Source organism: Choloepus didactylus, chromosome 2 (assembly GCF_015220235.1).
Source record: "Choloepus didactylus isolate mChoDid1 chromosome 2, mChoDid1.pri, whole genome shotgun sequence".
NCBI lineage: Eukaryota > Metazoa > Chordata > Mammalia > Pilosa > Megalonychidae > Choloepus > Choloepus didactylus.
In genome coordinates, this window is record NC_051308.1 from 4,575,527 (window position 1) to 4,595,078 (window position 19,552).

Below are 19,552 nucleotides of genomic sequence, written 5' to 3' on the forward strand. Positions count from 1 at the left end.
GATAATAAAAAAATATAATTACAGCCTCCCCCTCCCCAGCCTCGAGGATCTGGGGGAAGGTGCGGATGTGTTGGACATCCTCACCTGGACTGGTGTTGATGTTGTCACAAACATTGGGACTGGCGGTTTGATGTGCTGAGCCCTCAAGCATGGGACTTGCCCTTATGAAGCTTGTTACCGCAAAGGAGAGTCTAAACTTCCATGTAATTGTGCCTAAGAGTCTCCCCCTGGGTACCTCTTTGTTGCTCAGATGTGGCCCTCTCTCTCTCTAACTAAGCCATCTCGACAGGTGAACTCGCTGCCCTCCCTCCTACATGGGACTCAACTCCCAGAGTTGTAAATCTCCCTGGCAAGGCAGAATATGACTCCCGGTGATGAATGTGGACCCGGCACCGTGGGACTGAGAGTATCTGCTTGACCAAAAGGGGGATGCAAAATGAGACGAAATAGTTTCAGTGGCTGAGAGACTTCAAATGGAGTCGAGAGGTCACTCTGGTGGACATTCTTATGCACTATATAGATAACACGTCTTGGTTTTAATGTATTGGAATAGCTAGAAATAAATACCTGAAACTACCAAACTCCATCCCAGCAGTCTGAACTCCTAAAGACAATTATATAATAATGTAGATTACAAGGGATGACAGTGTGATTGTGAAGACCTTGTGGATCACACCCCCTTTATCTAGTGTATGGATGAGTAGAAAAATGGGGATAAAAACTAAAGGACAAATGGGGTGTGATGAGGGGATGATTTGGGTGTTCTTTTTTCGCTTTTATTTTTTATTCTTGTTCTGGTTCTTTCTGATGTAAGGAAAATGTTCAGAGATAGATTGTGGTGATGAACGCATAACTATGTTGTCATGCTGTGGACAGTGGATTGTATACCATGGATGATTGTATGATGTGTGAATGTATTTCAATAAAACTGAATTTAATTAAAAAAAAAAAAACACTGGCAGAAAGCGACCTCTGAAAAATAAGCTTAAAAAATGATCTGAATCCAATTTTCAAATACCACAAATGCATTAATGATGAATGATGGTCTATTCTGTAGTACATTAAAGAAATAAAAAGTTGTGAAAAAAACCAAGTATTATAAATTTTGATAGCATGTTTAAGTTTTCATTACAAGAATCACAGTTACTTTTTAGACTGGGATGGTCAAATATTCTTTTGCTCAAACATTCATTATTCATGTATCAATGCTGCATTGTGCTTTTTCCAATTTATTATGTCTACAAGTGAGACCAATATACCAGCATTGAGTAATGATATCAGATTGGTTGTCTAGTTTACTGCTATTGAGGAAACCTAGAATTTTAGTTATCTTAACAGTGATTCAAACTTCTCACGTCATCAAAGCTTACCGTATTTATTATAGGCATTTAACAAAAAAAATGTTGAATGAATGAGAATTAATCTTATAATTCACAGTTCCATTGTTTTATGATTGCTGATTTAAATATCTGTGTTCCAGCCTTGTATCAAATAGTCACATCATTTAAAATTGTTCCAGTCATGTCGTGTTATACATGGAGAGAAATTACTGCATAGTATTTTATGTCTAATTGCTAATTCAATGAAATTGTTATTTTTGTAACCCTGTTTTTAACAATTTCCTCCATTTTTAAAATATACTGGGAGCCTCAAAATGGAAATGGCTTGAGCTTTTCTACTCTTCTGAGGAATGCTTAATCTGGTTCACTCCCAGAAAAATTTTCTATGGCTTACTCTCTTGTGAGTCCTGAACTCTGCCCCCCTTGTGGCTTACCCCTGCCTCCAGGGAACTAAGGTGGAGACTCAGAGGCCAAGCTTTTATGTGTCTGTCTGTGCAGACCTGAATAGATCCCAAAGCCATGCCATAATCTAAGAAGTAAGACTGGGGGGAGGTCTGTGTGTGTATTTGTGTGTGTTGGTGGGGGACAGGGGGAAGCTACGAGATTATCAGCAAAACTAAAAGTGGCTAAAAGCATGGACTGTAGCTGAGGAAGGGACAAGAATGAATGGAGAAGGGGCCTGAGTGATAGATACCTTGCATCAGTCTTGCTTTGATAAGGAGCTGAAATGGCATGAGCAGGACCCCTCTACAGCTTTACACTCTAGTTCCAAATTATAAGGTCCTGGAGAGGAGTGAAACAAGACCAGTCATGTATTTGCTTTATGATCAAGTCTAGAATGTCCTCAAGGTAATGTTTTTTAAAATCAATAATTTTGCAAATATATATATATATATATATATGAGTTATAAATTCTCCATATGTAGTCAAGAATAGAAATATCTGATCATCTGTTTTAAATGCAAACACAACAAAATCCAACCCTGAAACAGTAAATGGGGTACAAAAATTAATGCAGGATTGTACTATTGTGATGCTAATGAAAAGTTGCATTTTCAGCCCTGAACTAGCACAAAACTTACAAAAAGGAAGTATAACAGAACTTATCTATACACACCAAGCTCACACAGTCTCAAATGGTGAAGAGGCCATCACAGCCTAACTCCACCACTCCCTCCACCCCACTCTGTACCATCAGGAAATAAGGACTTGGCCTGACCACCCCTGAGAATGGGGGCAGAGATGAGGTCTGGAACAAATCGCCAATCATGTTATTACGTAAACTTGCTGTTATCGGTGGGCTTATCTTTTGAAGAATAACATATAGCAACAGAAATAACAAAGAATGCTCTAGATGAAAAAAGACCACAGAGCTACTGGAAAATATCCCAAGAAACCAACCTACCAGAACTGTCATTAGCCCTTGTGAGTCTTTGTTTGATAACCCTGTATATCTCTCTAAATTTCTGCAATGTATTCATAATAACCAGCATTGAGAGAAAACAATAATAAATGGTGTACAGAGAAAATGAAAAAAAAAAAAGTGTAGGGACGGGAAACATGAGTGAAAGGATCTTTAAGAAGGTGCAGTGTGCTCGAATCTGTACAGATGGATGCTTCCGAGGCCTGCTCAGGGCAAGTCCTGTATCAGCACGTCTGTCTCCAGACTGTATAATGACTGCTGTGCTGGAAAGTCTGTCAAGCGGAATTTTACCTTGTGCTGCTCAAGTTTCCGCTGAATCGTGTTTGCCGTTTCCTCGTGGACCTGCTGGATGGCTATTTCCTCTCTCAGGGCCACCTCAGCTCGGTACAGCCAGGCACCTATAGTGCCCAGAGGTGCAGGAAGGGATTTATCGAGCTGAATATGCCAGTCAAAGAGCTGAAATTAAAAGGCAGAAAAACAAAAAGAAAAAAATAAAACCAAAGACAATTCCGAAAATTCCCCCAAATGATTTTTAAGGCTACATAAAGTTTTAAGTTATTGATTTTAGACTAATTTAAAAATATCAGGTAAGTAATTTGGGGATAGGGATGAAATTAGTTACAAGTAAATTGTGAGGAAACTCAAAATGTATTGCAGGCATGGAAGGATGTTATTGGGAGATAAAGCAAACATTATTCTTATGAGGCAGGCACAATGTACTCATTTATTTCCAGTTTGGCCTTTGCAGGTTTGGGGACATGCTTAAGTATGCAATAGTTATACACCTGGTTGTCATACACCTGTTCATTTTACACCTGTTCATTATACACCTGTTCATTTTACACCTGTTTGTTATACACCTGGTCATTTTATACCTGTTTGTTATACAGCTAGTCTTGAGTGAGGATCGCTTTAAAACCTCCCATGTGATCAGAACAGGTCCAAAAAAATCAGATTCATCTATACAGCTCTGGAGAAAGATGATTTTTCAGGATTCTTTCTCTAATCATATGATTCTTTAACCTTTTTTCCTTTTTCACAGTTTACCCAGTTATCAAGCACTGTTTCCTGACTTGTTGGTATGGCCAGATAGGGAGAGTTGATGTGCTTAGGAACTACTCTATTCTTTGATGGAGTCTATAGGAGAAAAAAATAGATGATCAAAATGAAGGAAATAGGGTAGGTTCAAGACAAATATTCCCCTTAGAGAGAGAAGAGTTTTGGGGATTTTGAAGTCTTTGTCTCTAAGCACGCAGAAGAATATGGAAGATATTGAGTGGTTTTCTTTCAAGTTCATGAAAGGCCAGAAAAGAAGAGATGGATAAATGTAAAAAGATAAATTGTTGTTTATTATGGTGTACCTGGCATTTAATGACCAGGGAGCTTTTCAACTGATAGGGTGATGAGACATGGTTTTGGAACATGGAGAAGTTTAGGCTCCTTTCCTGAAGAGCTTCTACAAAAGAGGCAGGTCTTCTGAACAACCCAGAATGAAGCTGTGTGAAGTGAGACGCAAGCTCAATGGTCTCTCAGCACTTCAATCTATTTCTATCCAATGTTACATGCAGGGCAGGCAAGGCAGAAAGGGTTTATCACACCCAGCACTTCTACTAACTTCTACCCACAGCCAATCCTTTCCAACTTCAGGCAGAGGCAGTAGAAACTGATGCAGTATCACAATGTAGAAAAGACGATGGAAAAGTCTCTTGGATTGAATTATGTAAGCCCTATTGGAACTTACCCTGGAGGACACTCTATCCCAAGCTTGTTTTATCAATGCTTGGTCAAGCGACAATTTGCCGTCTCTATGTATTGGTTGTACTAAGTGTTCAATCTGCTTCCTCTTTATTTCATACTGGACTCTGAAGTGCTTAAAAGACTAAAAGAGGAGAGACAGCAACAACATGGAGATGAGTCAAAAAAGCAAATGCAAAGAAAACCACATTTCCTGTGTAACGATCATTTCCATTTAGATAGCATTCATTGTATGTTATTGTTGATAATAATACAGGCACGATGCTAACAACAGCTACCACTCATGGAGCCCTGAGAGTGTGCCTGACCTTGGGATCAACACCTTCCACACGTTATCTCCTTGGTGCTCCCCATTCCCCTACCCAGGAGACATGCACGACTGTTATGACCACATGACTCATGAGGACATTGAAGCCCAGGGGTGACTTGGCAAGGTCAAGTAGTTGGTGCAAGACTAAAGCTTAGGATTTCTCACTTCCAGTTAAGTATCTAATGCCAGTTCATGCTCTTCAGGAAGTATTAGCAAGTAGGAATATAACTGTATGCGTAATTCAACATAGATGCTTTGCTTCAAAGTACTAAACAATTTACCAGTGGAAATTGCATCTATCAAAATGGTACTAAATTAAATATATGTAAGTGTGTGTTCACACCTGTATGAAGAGTTTACTTTGGGAGAGCTCATTTACATAATAATTCGTTGCTTTAGTTCTATGGCATTAAAATGGAACGTACTATATCATTTCTTTTGTCAGAGTACAATGAAAATAAATTTGGAATATGTGGACTCAGCCATAATCCTAATACTAACCTAAAAATGCAGTTATTTTCATTAAAGTTCTACATTATACACTAAGTTAATACACCCTAAATATGACTCCCAGCCTAAATATGAATTGAAAATACCATTAAAATGGGTAATTATGTGAAAGATGGGGAGACTGGCCCTATGGAGCTGAGCAGATAGCCCAGCTAAAAGAATTTCAAAGTCATAAATAAACATGTAAATTCTCATGAAGAACACTGGGGGGAGATGCTGAATAAAAATTTTACCACAAGTTTTATCTTCCATTACCTCTAAGTTAATGTAATTTTAGAGTACCAAAAGATACAACCAATCTTCAATTTTACTCATCAGGGTTCTATGCATGGAAACCTGGAAAATACACTCTTGATTTATAATTAGAAACATGTGGAAAACTCTGATAACATAATAAACACACAAGTGAAAGAAAATGTCCCCTATTTGCTGGGTTCAGACGATCTCTCACCCTATTTTAAGAAACTAGTGGTCATTTTTTGTGTGTGTGAAAGGAGTGTCTCTGTTTTGTACTTTTCTAAGCTTCCACATCTCTCTTACAAAATAGCCTCTGAACAAAAGGTAACTTTATAATTCAGGATTTGTCGATAATCTACGCTAAAACTCAAACTAACCAATGGACAAAATAAGTATATTCACTCTGTTCTTGCATTTCTGTTATTAATTTACTGGCTTTATTTTGGGGGAAAAATACATCGAGTTTCAGAGCAAAAGAGTACCTTTGTATAAGTACCTATTTCTCATGTTGCCAGCTTCAACAAATACCCATCTACATTCAGGCACACTGTTTAGATACGGTTATATAAAATCACACAGTTAGTGGCGTAGCTGCCTCTTTTACTGTCTGCCTTGTTGAATCTCACATCATTGCTCCCCCTTTTTTAGCAAAATTTCTTGACATATAAAGTAGAATAGAATATACTACACTTCCACTACTAAAATGCAGTGACATTTTAAATAAGAGGGAAATGTCAATGCCACATAGAATAAATAACATTTTTAATGGTAAAAACCTGTTCTGTGTCCTGGAAGTGGAAATTGGAAGTAGAAAACCAATCAATGACAGTGTAATGAGACTGAGGATAAAACAACTAACCTAGTCTCTATGTGAATGCAATTGTGTTGAACTAGTTAGATGGCGGTAACATTTATCTCACTAATGGGCCCAAGCCAAATGGTATGTTGCAATTCTATAAAATCACTAAATTCAGCTTATTCTATAGTAATTTTGGATTTCACTCATAAGTCATCCTCTGTGGATTTTTATGGTATGTGACATCTACAAGACCATGAGTGCTATAAAAAGTGAGTAGACATTTGAGTTCTTGGTCATCTACAAGATTTTGAGTACCAGGAAATGGATGATGTGTACAACACAGATACAATAAAATTTAAAACTAACTATAAATAGAAATACAATTATTAATCTCATTCAAACTTATGATAATGCATGTTATTTCTTTAAAGGATTTACTTATTAATATCATTTGAATGAGTGAACATAGATTAAACATAAATCCTACTCATGAAAAGCTTTTGAAAAATCAGTCTCTTTTCCATACATTACCTGATACTTATCGTGCAAACTTGATTCCGTCATCTGTGCCCTTGTCAAATCTCTTTCAAATTGCTCTATCCAAACTTTCATCTCCTTCAAAATTATCCTGTCTTCTCTCTGCAAACCAATGGTAATTACAATTTTATTAGTTACTGTACATTTGTTTAATTGCTTATTAATTACCTGGGTTCATCCAAGAATGGGTTGATGAGTCAGTCCCAGTCTTCTCTGATGTTTCTGACCTGTTTTAGCTATGTGACCTTGGGCACCTGTGTTTTAAATCTCTCTGCCCTTGCACCGTCACCTGAGGAATGGTACACGCTTTCAGTGGCTTTGGTGAGAATTAGAAATAATCTATGCAATGAGCCTAGGACAGAGATTGGCACTCAATGCTATGGTGACCCATATACCCCTCTCACTTTCTGATCTTGCAAAGGTGGCTGTTTGGTGCTGGAACAGCTCTGTTCTCATTGCCCCTGGATCACGCCTTCTTCATGGCTAAGCTCATCCTAGACCATCTCTAGGAAGCTTTTACTGACCTAGAAGCCTGGGATAGGGGCCCCCCCTCGAGGCCAGCTGTTCTGCACTGGAATCACCTGGAGGGCTTATGGTTGCTGGGAACCACTCAGACTTTCTGGTTTGGCAGGTCAGAGGTGGAACCCAAGAATTTGCCTTTCTAACAAGTTTCCAGATGAAGTTCATGCCGCTGCTCCAGGGTCACGTTTTGAGCACACTGCTCTATGATGCTACAACAAAAGTGTTTGCCCTAACACTATACTCTATTCGTCCACTTAATCATCTCTTTTTTCCCATATTACAAAGCTCTTTATTTATCACTTTATCACCAGTGCCTAACACAGGGCCTGGCACCCAGTATCACTCAATATATATTTGTGGAATAAATGTTCAATTGGTAACATCATTAATATGAGAAAGAAATGGGACTGAAGTCCAAGACTGCCAAGCTTGCAGTCTTCCCTTGACGTCTCTTCTGAACGAACATGTGAATGTAATCCAGGCACACACTGGTTGATTTGCATGCCTGGAAAGCACTAATAACCCATACTTAGGAGTTCAGAGCAGCAAAATGGGTTCCTGGATGCATCTTCACTGCAGATTTCCAAAGAGAGGCTCTCTGTCACCCTCTGCCCCTCTCCGCCCTCCTGCATTTGTAAAGCACTCTGGACAGTCCCTAAGAGGAGCCATTTAATCAACAATTGAAATTCTCTCACCACCTGAGAGAAAAAGGATTATGTTTTTAAAATAACTTGAAGTACTGGCATCCATTTAGTAAACTACTTTTTCTATCAGTGGGAAGGTGTCAAGTAAGTTGCAAAAAGGTAAGAAGGATATAGCTATTTATATGGTCAACATTCTCCTTAAGAGGAAAACGAAGCACAGAACAAGAATTAGATCCCAGAAGCCATAAGTCTTGTGACTGGTGACTTTTTCTCACTGGTAGCCTAGCCTTTGCATGCATTCAAAAGACATGGGGTCTATTTGCTACTACAGGACCACCGAAATTTCAAGTAGCTATAGTCTCAGCATTCTCTCTCTCTCACTCTCTCTGTCTCTCTCTCTCTCTACCTCTCTCTCTCTCTCTCTCCCTCTCTCTCTCTCTCTCTCATTCACTCACTTTGTCTCTATTGTGCATACAAACACACAGGCACATTTATATCTTTTGTATAAACATATACATGCTTCATGGAGTATGAAATAAAAATTAATTTAACATTTTGTGAGAAATTAGTTACTTCTAATTTTCTATTTCAATGTTGGCACTGTCTATTTTATTGACAGATCCTTAACTTCACATCTCCCTGAAATATAAAGAAAGATGGAAAAGCTGAAGTCCAGCAAAAGCACTCAACAGCTGAATATGGGAAAGAATTCAGAATCATTCATTCCACAAATATTTTCTGGGTGAAGTAACTTTACTGAACCATGTAACCCAATATTGAGCCACAAATGATGCAGTGTGTTTCATAGGCTTACAAGCTAACTGGGCACTTACCTTTTTCAATAATTTCCCGCTTAATATTTGAAGATATAAAAATACACCTTTTAACTTTATTTTTATTTTCTGTGTTACATATAAAGAAATCAAACATAGTTTTAAATTTTTCATTTTATTAGTATTATTAAGTGTTATTTAAAATGATGTCATCTTATAATGAAAGATTAGTAGTAAAGTCTATGGAAGTGGCTTAGACTATGACTATTCTTTGATAACACATAAGTTCTGTTATTTGTTCTATTCAGAAAAAGGAAGTAACATAATTGAGGTAGTAAAAGAAACATTTATATAAAGACAAATATATGCAAAGGAATGGTTAGCAAGCTATAGTATGTAAGATGTTTGAAAGAGGTCACTAATTCAAAATTGCTTAGCTCTTACCTTAAAATTTTGAATAGAATTTGCAAAAGATGGAAAACCTGGAAGTATTTCCTAACAATATGAAAAGATAATATATAGAAAAATAAATATATCAGGGACAAAAATTACATTGGAGACAAGAAGAAAACCAATGGAGACAGATCTGTTTATAAATAAATTTACCAAATCTGTAAGGGCATAACTACTTTGAGATGTTTTTGTAACTTTTAAAAAAAATCACAATGTTTGACTTAAGGCAACATATTTATCTGGCCAAGGTGAGGCTTTTATTTTTAATTCATAACAGTCATACGTGGCAACATACATATTTTATAGACATGTCTTGAAATAACACTAAACACTTTAGACGGAGAACTGTATAAGGAAAAGGTATATGGACTCATATTTTGTTTTCTCTATAAATATACCCAGCATACATGTGGTGCTTCCGAAGACAGTCTATAATATTTGTTACAATGGAGGAATGGATGAATGGATAAACAGTGAAAATTTAATACATGAGAGAGTTAAGCCAATAGGCCTACTTTGTTTATTTATGATCGAGTGCTAAATATCCAAAGAATACTTTTAGGTAAAATGTTTATCAGTTTTATTGGTTAAAGGAAGAAAGGCATAGTAATGTCTATTTCAAGTAAGAAAATTAGATTTAAATGATATCCATAAAAATGTTTAAATAAATTTAAAAAGAGGATATAGAAGTCAAATACCCCCAAAATTTGGAGGTGTCTTAGATATGTTGGTGCCAAAATATTTATCAATGAATCAAGAAAGCTATTTACTGAGACCTGACTTGACAAACATTGAGTTTTTTGGGGTGATTGCATCAGTCTACTTCATATGCATAGTTTATAAAGTCTTAATGGTTCATCTGGAAAAGTTACGTTGCCATTGACCTGCATTAATAAATATAAGCCCTAATCATAAAAATATTTAAAATTAATTTTTCATATTCTAAATTGTCAGTTTTAAATGCTGTGTCAAACAGTACAGATGCCACAGTAAAAAAAAAAAAAAAAAGCGGAGCTTATATTTTTCTCAAAGTTAAATTTTGAAATAAACTCTAAAGAAATCATATGCACTCTTTTTGGGGGGAAGGGATAAAGGAAATTAAAAGTAAATGATCAGAATTTATTCTCTACGTAATTAAATTAATCTTTAGCTAAAGTATTTTTAGCAAAGTGTATTAACAAGCCTTTACCAGAAGCACATGTTGTGTGTTTCAAGTCTCTAAGGAGTTTTGCATGAAATTCCTGCTCATGTGCATTGACTAAAGCAATTCCTTTAGTTTCCAGCCACAAAGTTTATTCATCTGGAGATATAATTTATATCAGAAATTAAAGCAGATCAGAAACAAATCCAATTGGGTAACATAAGGAGGCCTTTAGATATGAAAATTGGATGGAAACCTGATTTTCTCTATTCTGTATGGGTAAGTCTAATGAGCTTTCCTATAGAGTTTCTTACAAATAGCAACATCTATGTTCAAGTATATTGTCAAAACCGAGAAAATCCTGGATGACTACAAAGAATATACACCAATCTATGCTGGGATTTGCACATACCTTATTTGCTAGGCTTTTGTGGTGTTTCTTAAAAACATTACTTCACTAACTAGAGATAAGTTCCTCTGGGGGTCAATATTTGTGCCTGAATCCTGAAAAGGAACTATAGATTTTAAGAAACCTAATAGCATAGTTCAATCAAATGCCAGATTAACCTCATACAAGCCACCCAGGAAACATCATGGTTTTCTTAATTGCATTATCAACTCACTATCAATGCAATGCCTTTTCCTATTTGAAAACTTCCTGTTATATTTCCCTGACCTTTCCCTTCCATAGATATATTTCTAATTCTATTTAGAAAACACTTTTTTTTTTCCTTTTATTGCTCTTCATTGCAATCTGACTGCTCTGAAAACTCCAGGCCAGACCTGAACAATGAGGACAGAGAGGCAATCTTTAACATGCCTTGAAAATTTCATTTATTATTTTATATGATGCCATTTTGCCTCATAATTAATTCTAAATTCAGCATTGAATCCAACTCTCTATAATAAAAAATATATACTACTACTTTACAAAGATTAGAAGAATGGTAATACCTAATGCTGTTAAGACTGGAAAAATAGGCAGTTCAGTATATTGACTGGAGTGTAAAATGGAACAAACTCTCTACAGAGGAATTTGAAAAAACACATAACAATAACAACCAAAAGAACAGCCTTAAAAATCTATATGCCCTTGGCGGGGCAAGATGGCGGAGTGGTGAGGAGCAGAATTTCGTCTCTCCCCTAGAGCAGCTGGCAATTACCCAAGAACTATATGAAACAGTGCTTTCGGGGTCTCCAGTAACCAGTCACACATTGGACACAAGTTTGGAATTGGAGGAAAAGCTGAGATCGCAGCGAACATTGTAAGTTCCCCGGACCAGGGGTCTGGCGCCCCTCCCCACCCAGACCTCACAGACTGTCTTGCTGCCGGCTCCCTGAAAGGGGGGAAAAAAAAAACAAAAAACAGCAATCTGCTGAGGGCAAGAAGGGAGGCTCAAACCAGCCTCAACTGCAGAATTAATTAACAAATTAATTAACTAACTTTGGGAGCTGGGGTGCTAAAGAAGGACTGGGCTCCAAGAAGTGGGGGCACGTAAAAGCAGGCACCCATTCCCAGACTCCAAAAAAGCCATTTTTTTTTTCCCTTACATTTTGTCCCTTCTGGCTTCTCACTGATCCGTTATCTTTTTGCATTTCAATAGCCCCCGGCAGGGGTGGAACTGAAGCGGTTGGAGAGTAATTATCAGACAATAGCCCAAAGCATATCTTTAAATGCTCTATTCTGACACTGACAAAACTTCCAGGCTGGGGAAAGAGGTTTAAAAGAGACTCTTTTTTTTTTTTTTTTTTTCCCCCCTTTTTTCTTTTTCTTGATTTCTTTTCTATTTTTTTTTTTTTTTTTTTTTTAATCTGAAAGTAATATATGTGGTTATTTTCTATTGGAAAGCCCAGTTTGAGGGACTAGGCTGGGCTTGAGGGGAGACAGAGTACCCACAGTGTCTTTGAATTCCGTATTCACTACTGAAGGCCTCCACCCCCGTCAATCTACCTGGAGAGGCCCCAAAGAGGAGAGAGAAGAAGGGAATAGTGCCCCTGAGAGACAACTGGAATTCTGAGGATTGGGAGAGTGGAGGGAGGCCCAGCTCAACTGGCAGTCCTCCTTCCGGGAATTCAGACCCCAGGGGCTGGAATTCAGATTCTGGCTTCAGTCAACCACGCCCCTGAAAGGATCAGAGTCACCAGGAGAACTAAAGGCTCCATACCTCCTTACACTGGTGGGGGAGCTGCAGGCTGGCCAGTGCCACCCGCTGGACAGGAGAGGAAAAGCACCAATTCTAAAGGCCTCATAAGAGGGTCTCATTCTCAGGAAAACTCCATACCCTCCCAATGAGACCTGGGCCTCACTAGACTGGGAAAATCTGACTAGGGTCGACTATATCTGAGGAGACCCACTCACAAAAAGGTTACATAGAGGCAGAGCAAGAAACAGAAAAAACAAGAGGGGAAAAATTCTGATCAACTAAATAGAACCTAAGTTAGAGGTCTAGAATAAGTTGAACTGAATAACAGAGGCCAGAGAACAAAGCCAACCAACAAGAAAACCAGTAGGTAAAAGACAGAAAACAAGCTCCAAAATAAACTAATCAAGAGAATCAGATGCCTAGACAACTTAAGATAACAAGCCATACCAGGAAACACGAAAACATGGACCAGCCAAAGGAACAAACTAATAGCTCAGCTGAGACACAGGAGTGGAGGCAACTAATGCTAAATAAATTTGATGAAATGAAGGAAGATATAGCAAAAGAGCTGAAGGATATAAAGAAGACACTGGGTGACCATAAAGAAGAATTCATAAACTTAAAAAAACAAATGGCAGAACTCATGGGAATGAAGGCCACAATGGAGGAGATGAAAAACACAATGGAGGGACACAACAGTAGATTTGAACAGGCAGAACAAAGGATCAGTGAACTGGAAGACAGGTCATTCGAACTCATACACACAAAAAAACAGATGGTGAAAAAAATGGAAAAATGTGAGCAGGGTCTTAGGGAGCTGAGTGACAACATGAAACGCACAAATATACATGTTATGGGTATCCCAGAAGGAGAAGAGAGGGGAAAAGGGGCAGAAAGAGTAATAGAAGACATATTCACTGAAAATTTCCCAACTCTTATAAAAGACAGAAAATTAGAGATTCAAGAAGTACAACGTACCCCAGATAGAATAGATCCCAATAGACCTACTCCAAGACACTTATTGGTCAGATTGTCCAATGTCAAAGACAAAGAGAGGATTCTGAAAGCAGCAAGAGAAAAGCAATCCATCACATACAAGGGAAAGTCAATAAGACTATGTACAAATTTCTCTGCAGAAACCATGGAGGCAAGAAGACAGTGGCATGATATATTTAAGATACTGAAAGAGAAAAACTGCCAACCAAGAATTCTATATCCAGCAAAACTTTCCTTCAAAAATGAGGGAGAGAGTAAAACATTTTCAGACAAATAGACACTGAGAGAGTTTGTGAATAAGAGACTGGCACTACAAGAAATACTAAAGGGAGTGCTACAGGCTGATAGGAAAAGACAGGAGAGAGAGAGTTGGAGAAGAGTGCAGAAATGAAGATTATCAGGAAAGGTAAAAGGAGAGGAAAAAATAAGATATGACATATAAATTCCAAAAAACAAAATGGTAGTAGAAAGTACTGCCCTTACAGTAATAACACTAAATGTAAATGGATTAAACTCCCCAATAAAAAGACCCAGACTGGCAGAATGGATTAAAAAACAGGACCCATCTATATGCTGTCTACAAGCAATTCACTTTAGACACAAGGACAAACATAGACTGAAAGTGAAAGGTTGGAAAAAGATATTTCATGCAAACAACAACCAGAAAAAGCGGGAGTAGCTATATTAATATCAGACAAGTTAGACTTCAAAAGCAAAACAATTAAAAGAGACAAAGAAGGACACTATATATTAATAAAAGGGTCAATTCACCAAGAAAACATAACAGTCATAAATATTCATGCACCAAACCAGAATGCCCCAAAATTCATGAGGCAAACACTGCGATCACTGAAAGGAGAAATAGATACCTCTACAATAATAGTTGGAGACTTCAATACACCACTCTCATCAATGGATAGAACATCTAGACAGAGGATCACTAAAGAAACAGAGATGTTGAATTGTATGATAAATGAACTAGACTTGACAGACATTTATAGAACACTACATCCAACAACAGCAGGATACACTTTTTTCTCAAGTGCTCATGGAACATTCTCTAGTATAGACCACATGTTGGGTCACAAAGCAAGTCTCAACAAATTTAAAAATATTGATATTATACAAAACACTTTCTCAGACCACAATGGAATGAAGTTGGAAATAAATAAAAGGCAGAAGGTCATAAAATTCACAAACATATGGAGGCTAAACAACACCCTCTTAGAAAACCAGTGGGTAAAGGAAGAAATTACAAGAGAAATTAGTAAATACCTTGAGGCAAATGACAATGAAAACACAACTTATCAAAACTTATGGGATGCAGCAAAGGCGGTGCTGAGAGGGAAATTTATTGCCCTAAATGCCTATATTAAAAGAGAAGGGAGAGCAAAAATTGAAGAGTTAACTGCTCACCTGGAGGAATTAGAGAAAGAACAGCAAACTAACCCCAAAGCAAGCAGAAGGGAAGAAATAACAAAGATTAGAGCAGAAATAAATGCAATTGAGAACAGGAAAACAATAGAGAGAATCAACAAAACCAGAAGTTGGTTCTTTGAGAAAATCAATAAAATCGATGGACCACTGGCTAGACTAACAAAAAAAACGAGAGAGCAGATGCAAATAAATGCAATCAGAAATGGGAAAGGAAATATAACTACCGACCCTGCAGAAATTAAGGAGATAATGAGAAGATACTATGAGCAACTATATGCTAATAAACTAGACAACTTAGATGAAATGGACAACTTCCTAGAAAAGCATAAACAACCAACATTAACTCAAGAAGAAATAGATGACTTCAACAAACCAATCACAAGTAAAGAGATTGAGTCAGTCATCAAAAAGCTCCCAAAAAGGAAAAGCCCAGGACCAGATGGTTTCACATGTGAATTATACCAAGCATTCAAGAATGAATTAGTACCAATCCTGCTCAATCTCTTCAAAAAAATTGAAGAAGAGGGAAAGCTACCTAACTCTTTCTATGAAGCCATCATCGCCCTAATACCAAAACCAGGCAAAGATACTACAAAAAAAGAAAATTATAGACCAATTTCTTTAATGAATATAGATGCAAAAATCCTCAACAAAATACTCGCAAATCGAATCCAGCAGCACATTAAAAGAATTATACACCACGACCAGGTGGGATTTATTCCAGGTATGCAAGGCTGGTTCAACACAAGAAAATCAATTAATGTAATACACCACATCAATAAATCAAAGCAGAAGAACCACATGATCATCTTGATTGATGCAGAAAAGGCATCTGACAAAATTCAACATCCTTTCCTGATGAAAACACTTCAAAGGATAGGAATAGAAGGGAACTTTTTCAATATGATAAAGGCAATATATGAAAAACCCACAGCTAACATCACACTCAATGGGGAGAGACTGAAAGCTTTTCCTCTAAGATCAGGAACAAGACAGGGATGCCCACTATCACCATTGCTATTCAACATTGTGCTGGAAGTTCTAGCTAGAGCAATTAGGCAAGAAAAAGAAATAAAAGGCATCCAAATTTGAGAGGAAGAAGTAAAACTTTCACTATTTGCAGATGACATGATTCTATATGTAGGAAATCCAGAAAAATCTACAGCAAAGCTACTAGAACTAGTCAATGAATACAGCAAAGTAGCAGGCTACAAGATCAACACGTAAAAATCTGTAGTGTTCCTATACACAAGTAATGTGCAAGAAGAGGAGGAAATCAAGAAAAAAATCCCATTTACAATAGCAACCAAAAGAATCAAGTATTTAGGAATAAACTTAACCAAGGACACAAAAGACCTTTACATAGAAAACTATAAGAAACTGCTAAAAGAAATTGAACAAGACCTGAAAAAATGGAAGAACATACCATGTTCATGGATTGGAAGATTAAATATAGTTAAGATGGCAATCTTACCTAAACTGATTTACAGATTCAATGCAATACCAATTCAAATCCCAACAACTTACTTTACAGAAATAGAAAAACCAATAACTAAATTTATCTGGAAGGGTAAGGTGCCCCGAATAGCCAAAAATGTCTTGAGAAAGAGGAGTGAAGTGGGAGGTCTCACATTACCTGACTTTGAAGCATATTACAAAGCTACAGTGCTCAAAACAGCATGGTACTGGCATAAGGACAGATATACTGATCAATGGAATCGAATTGAGTGTTCAGAAGTAGACACTCACATCTATGGACAACTGATCTTTGATAAGGCAGTGAAGCTGAAGCAACTGGGAAAGAGCAGCCTGTTCAATAAATGGTGTTCGGAGAACTGGATATCCATTTCCAAAAGAATGAAAGAGGATGTCCATCTCACACCTTATACCAAAATTAACTCAAAGTGGATCAAAGACCTAAACATTAGCACCAAGACCATAAAACTCTTAGAAGAAAATGTAGGGCAATATCTTAAAGATCTTGTGAAAGGAGGTGGTTTCTTAGACCTCACACCCAAGGCAGGAGCAACCAAAGAACAAAGACAAATGGGATCTCCTCAAAATTAAACACTTTTGTACATCAAAGGACTTTGTCAGAAAAGTAAAAAGGCAACCTACACAATGGGAGATGATATTTGGAAACCACATATCAGATAAGGGTTTAATATCCCGAATATATAAAGGAATCCTGCATCTCAATAACAGAAAGACAAACAATCCAATTAAAAAATGGGCAAAAGACATGAACAGACATTTTTCTGAAGAGGAAATACAAATGGCTCAAAAGCATATGAAAAAATGCTCAACTTCACTGGCTATTAAGGAAATGCAAATCAAAACCACAATAAGATATCATCTCACACCTACCAGAATGGCCATTATCAAAAAAACAGAAAATGGCAAGTGCTGGAGAGGATGTGGAGAAAGAGGCACACTTATTCATTGTTGGTGGGAATGTAGAATGGTGCAACCACTCTGGAAGACAGTATGGAGGGTCCTCAGGAAGCTAAATATAGATTTGCCATATGACCCAGCTATTCCATTGCTGGGTATATACTCAGAGGAACTGAAACTTAAGACACAAACAGACATTTGTAAACCAATGTTTATTGCAGCATTATTCACAATTGCCAAGAGATGGAAACAGCCCAAATGTCCATCAAAGGACGAGTGGATAAACAAATAGTTTCAGTGGCTGAGAGATTCCAAATGGTATGTATACTATGATTGTATTTTTGTTAAAATACCATATGTGTCTATATATACATAGAAAAATGTTGGTAACTAATATCAACATATTAATAGTGGTCATATCTGGGATAATATATCTTTAGGAGGTCAAGTACAGATCATTTTCTTTTCCTTTTTTCAATTTTTTATTTCCATTTTTGATAATGAATATAAATCACTTGAGCAATATGAAAAAATGTAAATTACAACTATTGAAAGGCTGAAAAATTATAATCACAGTGAATAATTAGAACTTTACTTCCACATGTTTGCAATGAGTAGCAACTTACGTAATGAAATCTAAAAATCAAAATTAGATTTCATCTGATCTATCAGAACAAGACGACTCACAACCCAGATGTACAATGACGCGATGCTTAAAAAATTGCTTCAATTTTCAAATTATTAATATGGAGTTACCCAACCCGGCTATCTTTCTGCAATTTTAGTTCACCAGCATTATATCCATAGCATCTGTTATTAATAAATGCTACAACACACAAACCAGAGAAATCTTTTCCCTTAATTTCCTCCCATTTGGTGATATTTATTCTTTACTCTGTGGCTTTCATATTAAAATGCATTACAATTTAATTTTTTGTGAACAACATGCTTAAAAATCTGATTCTCTATTGTTAAGTGCACTATCGGTACTGAAAGAAAAACAAATACCTACATCAGGCTCTTGCCCATCAGTGCCTGCATTGTGGATATCAGGATAATGTTTCAGAAACTGGGCTACATAGGTCATAATGGACTTCTCATCTGGTTTGTCCACATCAACATCTGGAAAAACCAAAAGCAAATAATTAATTAATTAAAATTCACTGGATTTTTTTAAAATTTAAGAAATTTTATTTTGAAATAAATTCAATCTTACAGGAACAGTTGCAAAAACAGTACAAACCCCATACATAGAACTCCAGCATACCCCAACCCCCCTCCACCGATACCCGGATCCACCACCTTTAACATCCTGTCACACCACTGTTTCTTTCTTTCCCTCCATCTCTCCCTCCCTATCTATCATCCATCATCTATTGCTCTGTCCTCTGAACATATGAGAGCTAGCTGCACATATCTTTGAACAAACAATATAATTCACGTATACCTTTCCCATGGACAAAAACATTCTTTTATGCAATCTCATTAAGCACAGCTAAGAAGTTCAAGAAATACAACAATGATATAAAGCTTACATTCTATATTTTCTCTTTTTTTTTCTTGTGTCCCATCTGTGTCCCTTTGAGCCTCCTCTCCTCCATCCTCAGATCCCATCCAGGATCATCCCTGGCATTTCATTGTCATCTATTTAGACTGTCTTTTTTTTTTTTTTCCCAATTGTGGAAACATATATATACAGCCTAAATCTTCCCATTCCACCCCCTCCCTAGCATTCCATTAGTGGGATTAATCACATTTAGAATGTTGCAATGCTATCACCTTCCCACCATCCATTGCTAGAAGTTTCCCTTCACCCCAAACAGAAACCCTACCCTCATTTCTTAACTCCCCACTGTCCCTTCCTCCACTTCTCGGAACCCCTACTCACTTTTCATCTCTACGATTATATTCTCTGATACTTTCTTTGTGTTTGCCATGGGGCTTAAATTTAACGTCTTAAATCTACAACAATCATGTTTTTCTTCGATACCAACTTAACTTCAATATGACACATAAACTATGTTCCTATGCTCCCTCATTCCCCCACCTTTATGTAGTTCTTGTCAAAAATTACATATTTTACATTGAGTCCAAAACCACTGATTTTTCATTACAGTTTATGTATTTTAGATCCTGT

The 19,552-nt window shown here is 37.0% G+C and overlaps 1 protein-coding gene across 12 annotated transcripts in view; it reads right to left on the minus strand.

Annotated features, from left to right (window-relative positions):
* Window positions 1-19,552, minus strand: part of SYNE1 (spectrin repeat containing nuclear envelope protein 1) — a 499,900-nt gene that overhangs the window by 331,339 nt on the left and 149,009 nt on the right. For 10 of the 12 annotated variants that reach the window (XR_005214357.1, XM_037819664.1, XM_037819730.1 and 7 more), the window contains exons 9-13: window positions 18,428-18,537; window positions 9,295-9,345; window positions 6,906-7,013; window positions 4,505-4,642; window positions 3,055-3,219 (exon numbers count right to left, since the gene is read on the minus strand). Coding sequence is in view for 11 of the 12 variants with exons in the window: in XM_037819664.1 (XP_037675592.1) it covers window positions 3,055-3,219; window positions 4,505-4,642; window positions 6,906-7,013; window positions 9,295-9,345; window positions 18,428-18,537 (572 nt within the window). In the remaining variant the exon portion in view is untranslated. The remainder of the gene's footprint in view (window positions 1-3,054; window positions 3,220-4,504; window positions 4,643-6,905; window positions 7,014-9,294; window positions 9,346-18,427; window positions 18,538-19,552) is intronic. The other 2 variants (XM_037819684.1, XM_037819694.1) reach the window with 1 other exon arrangement.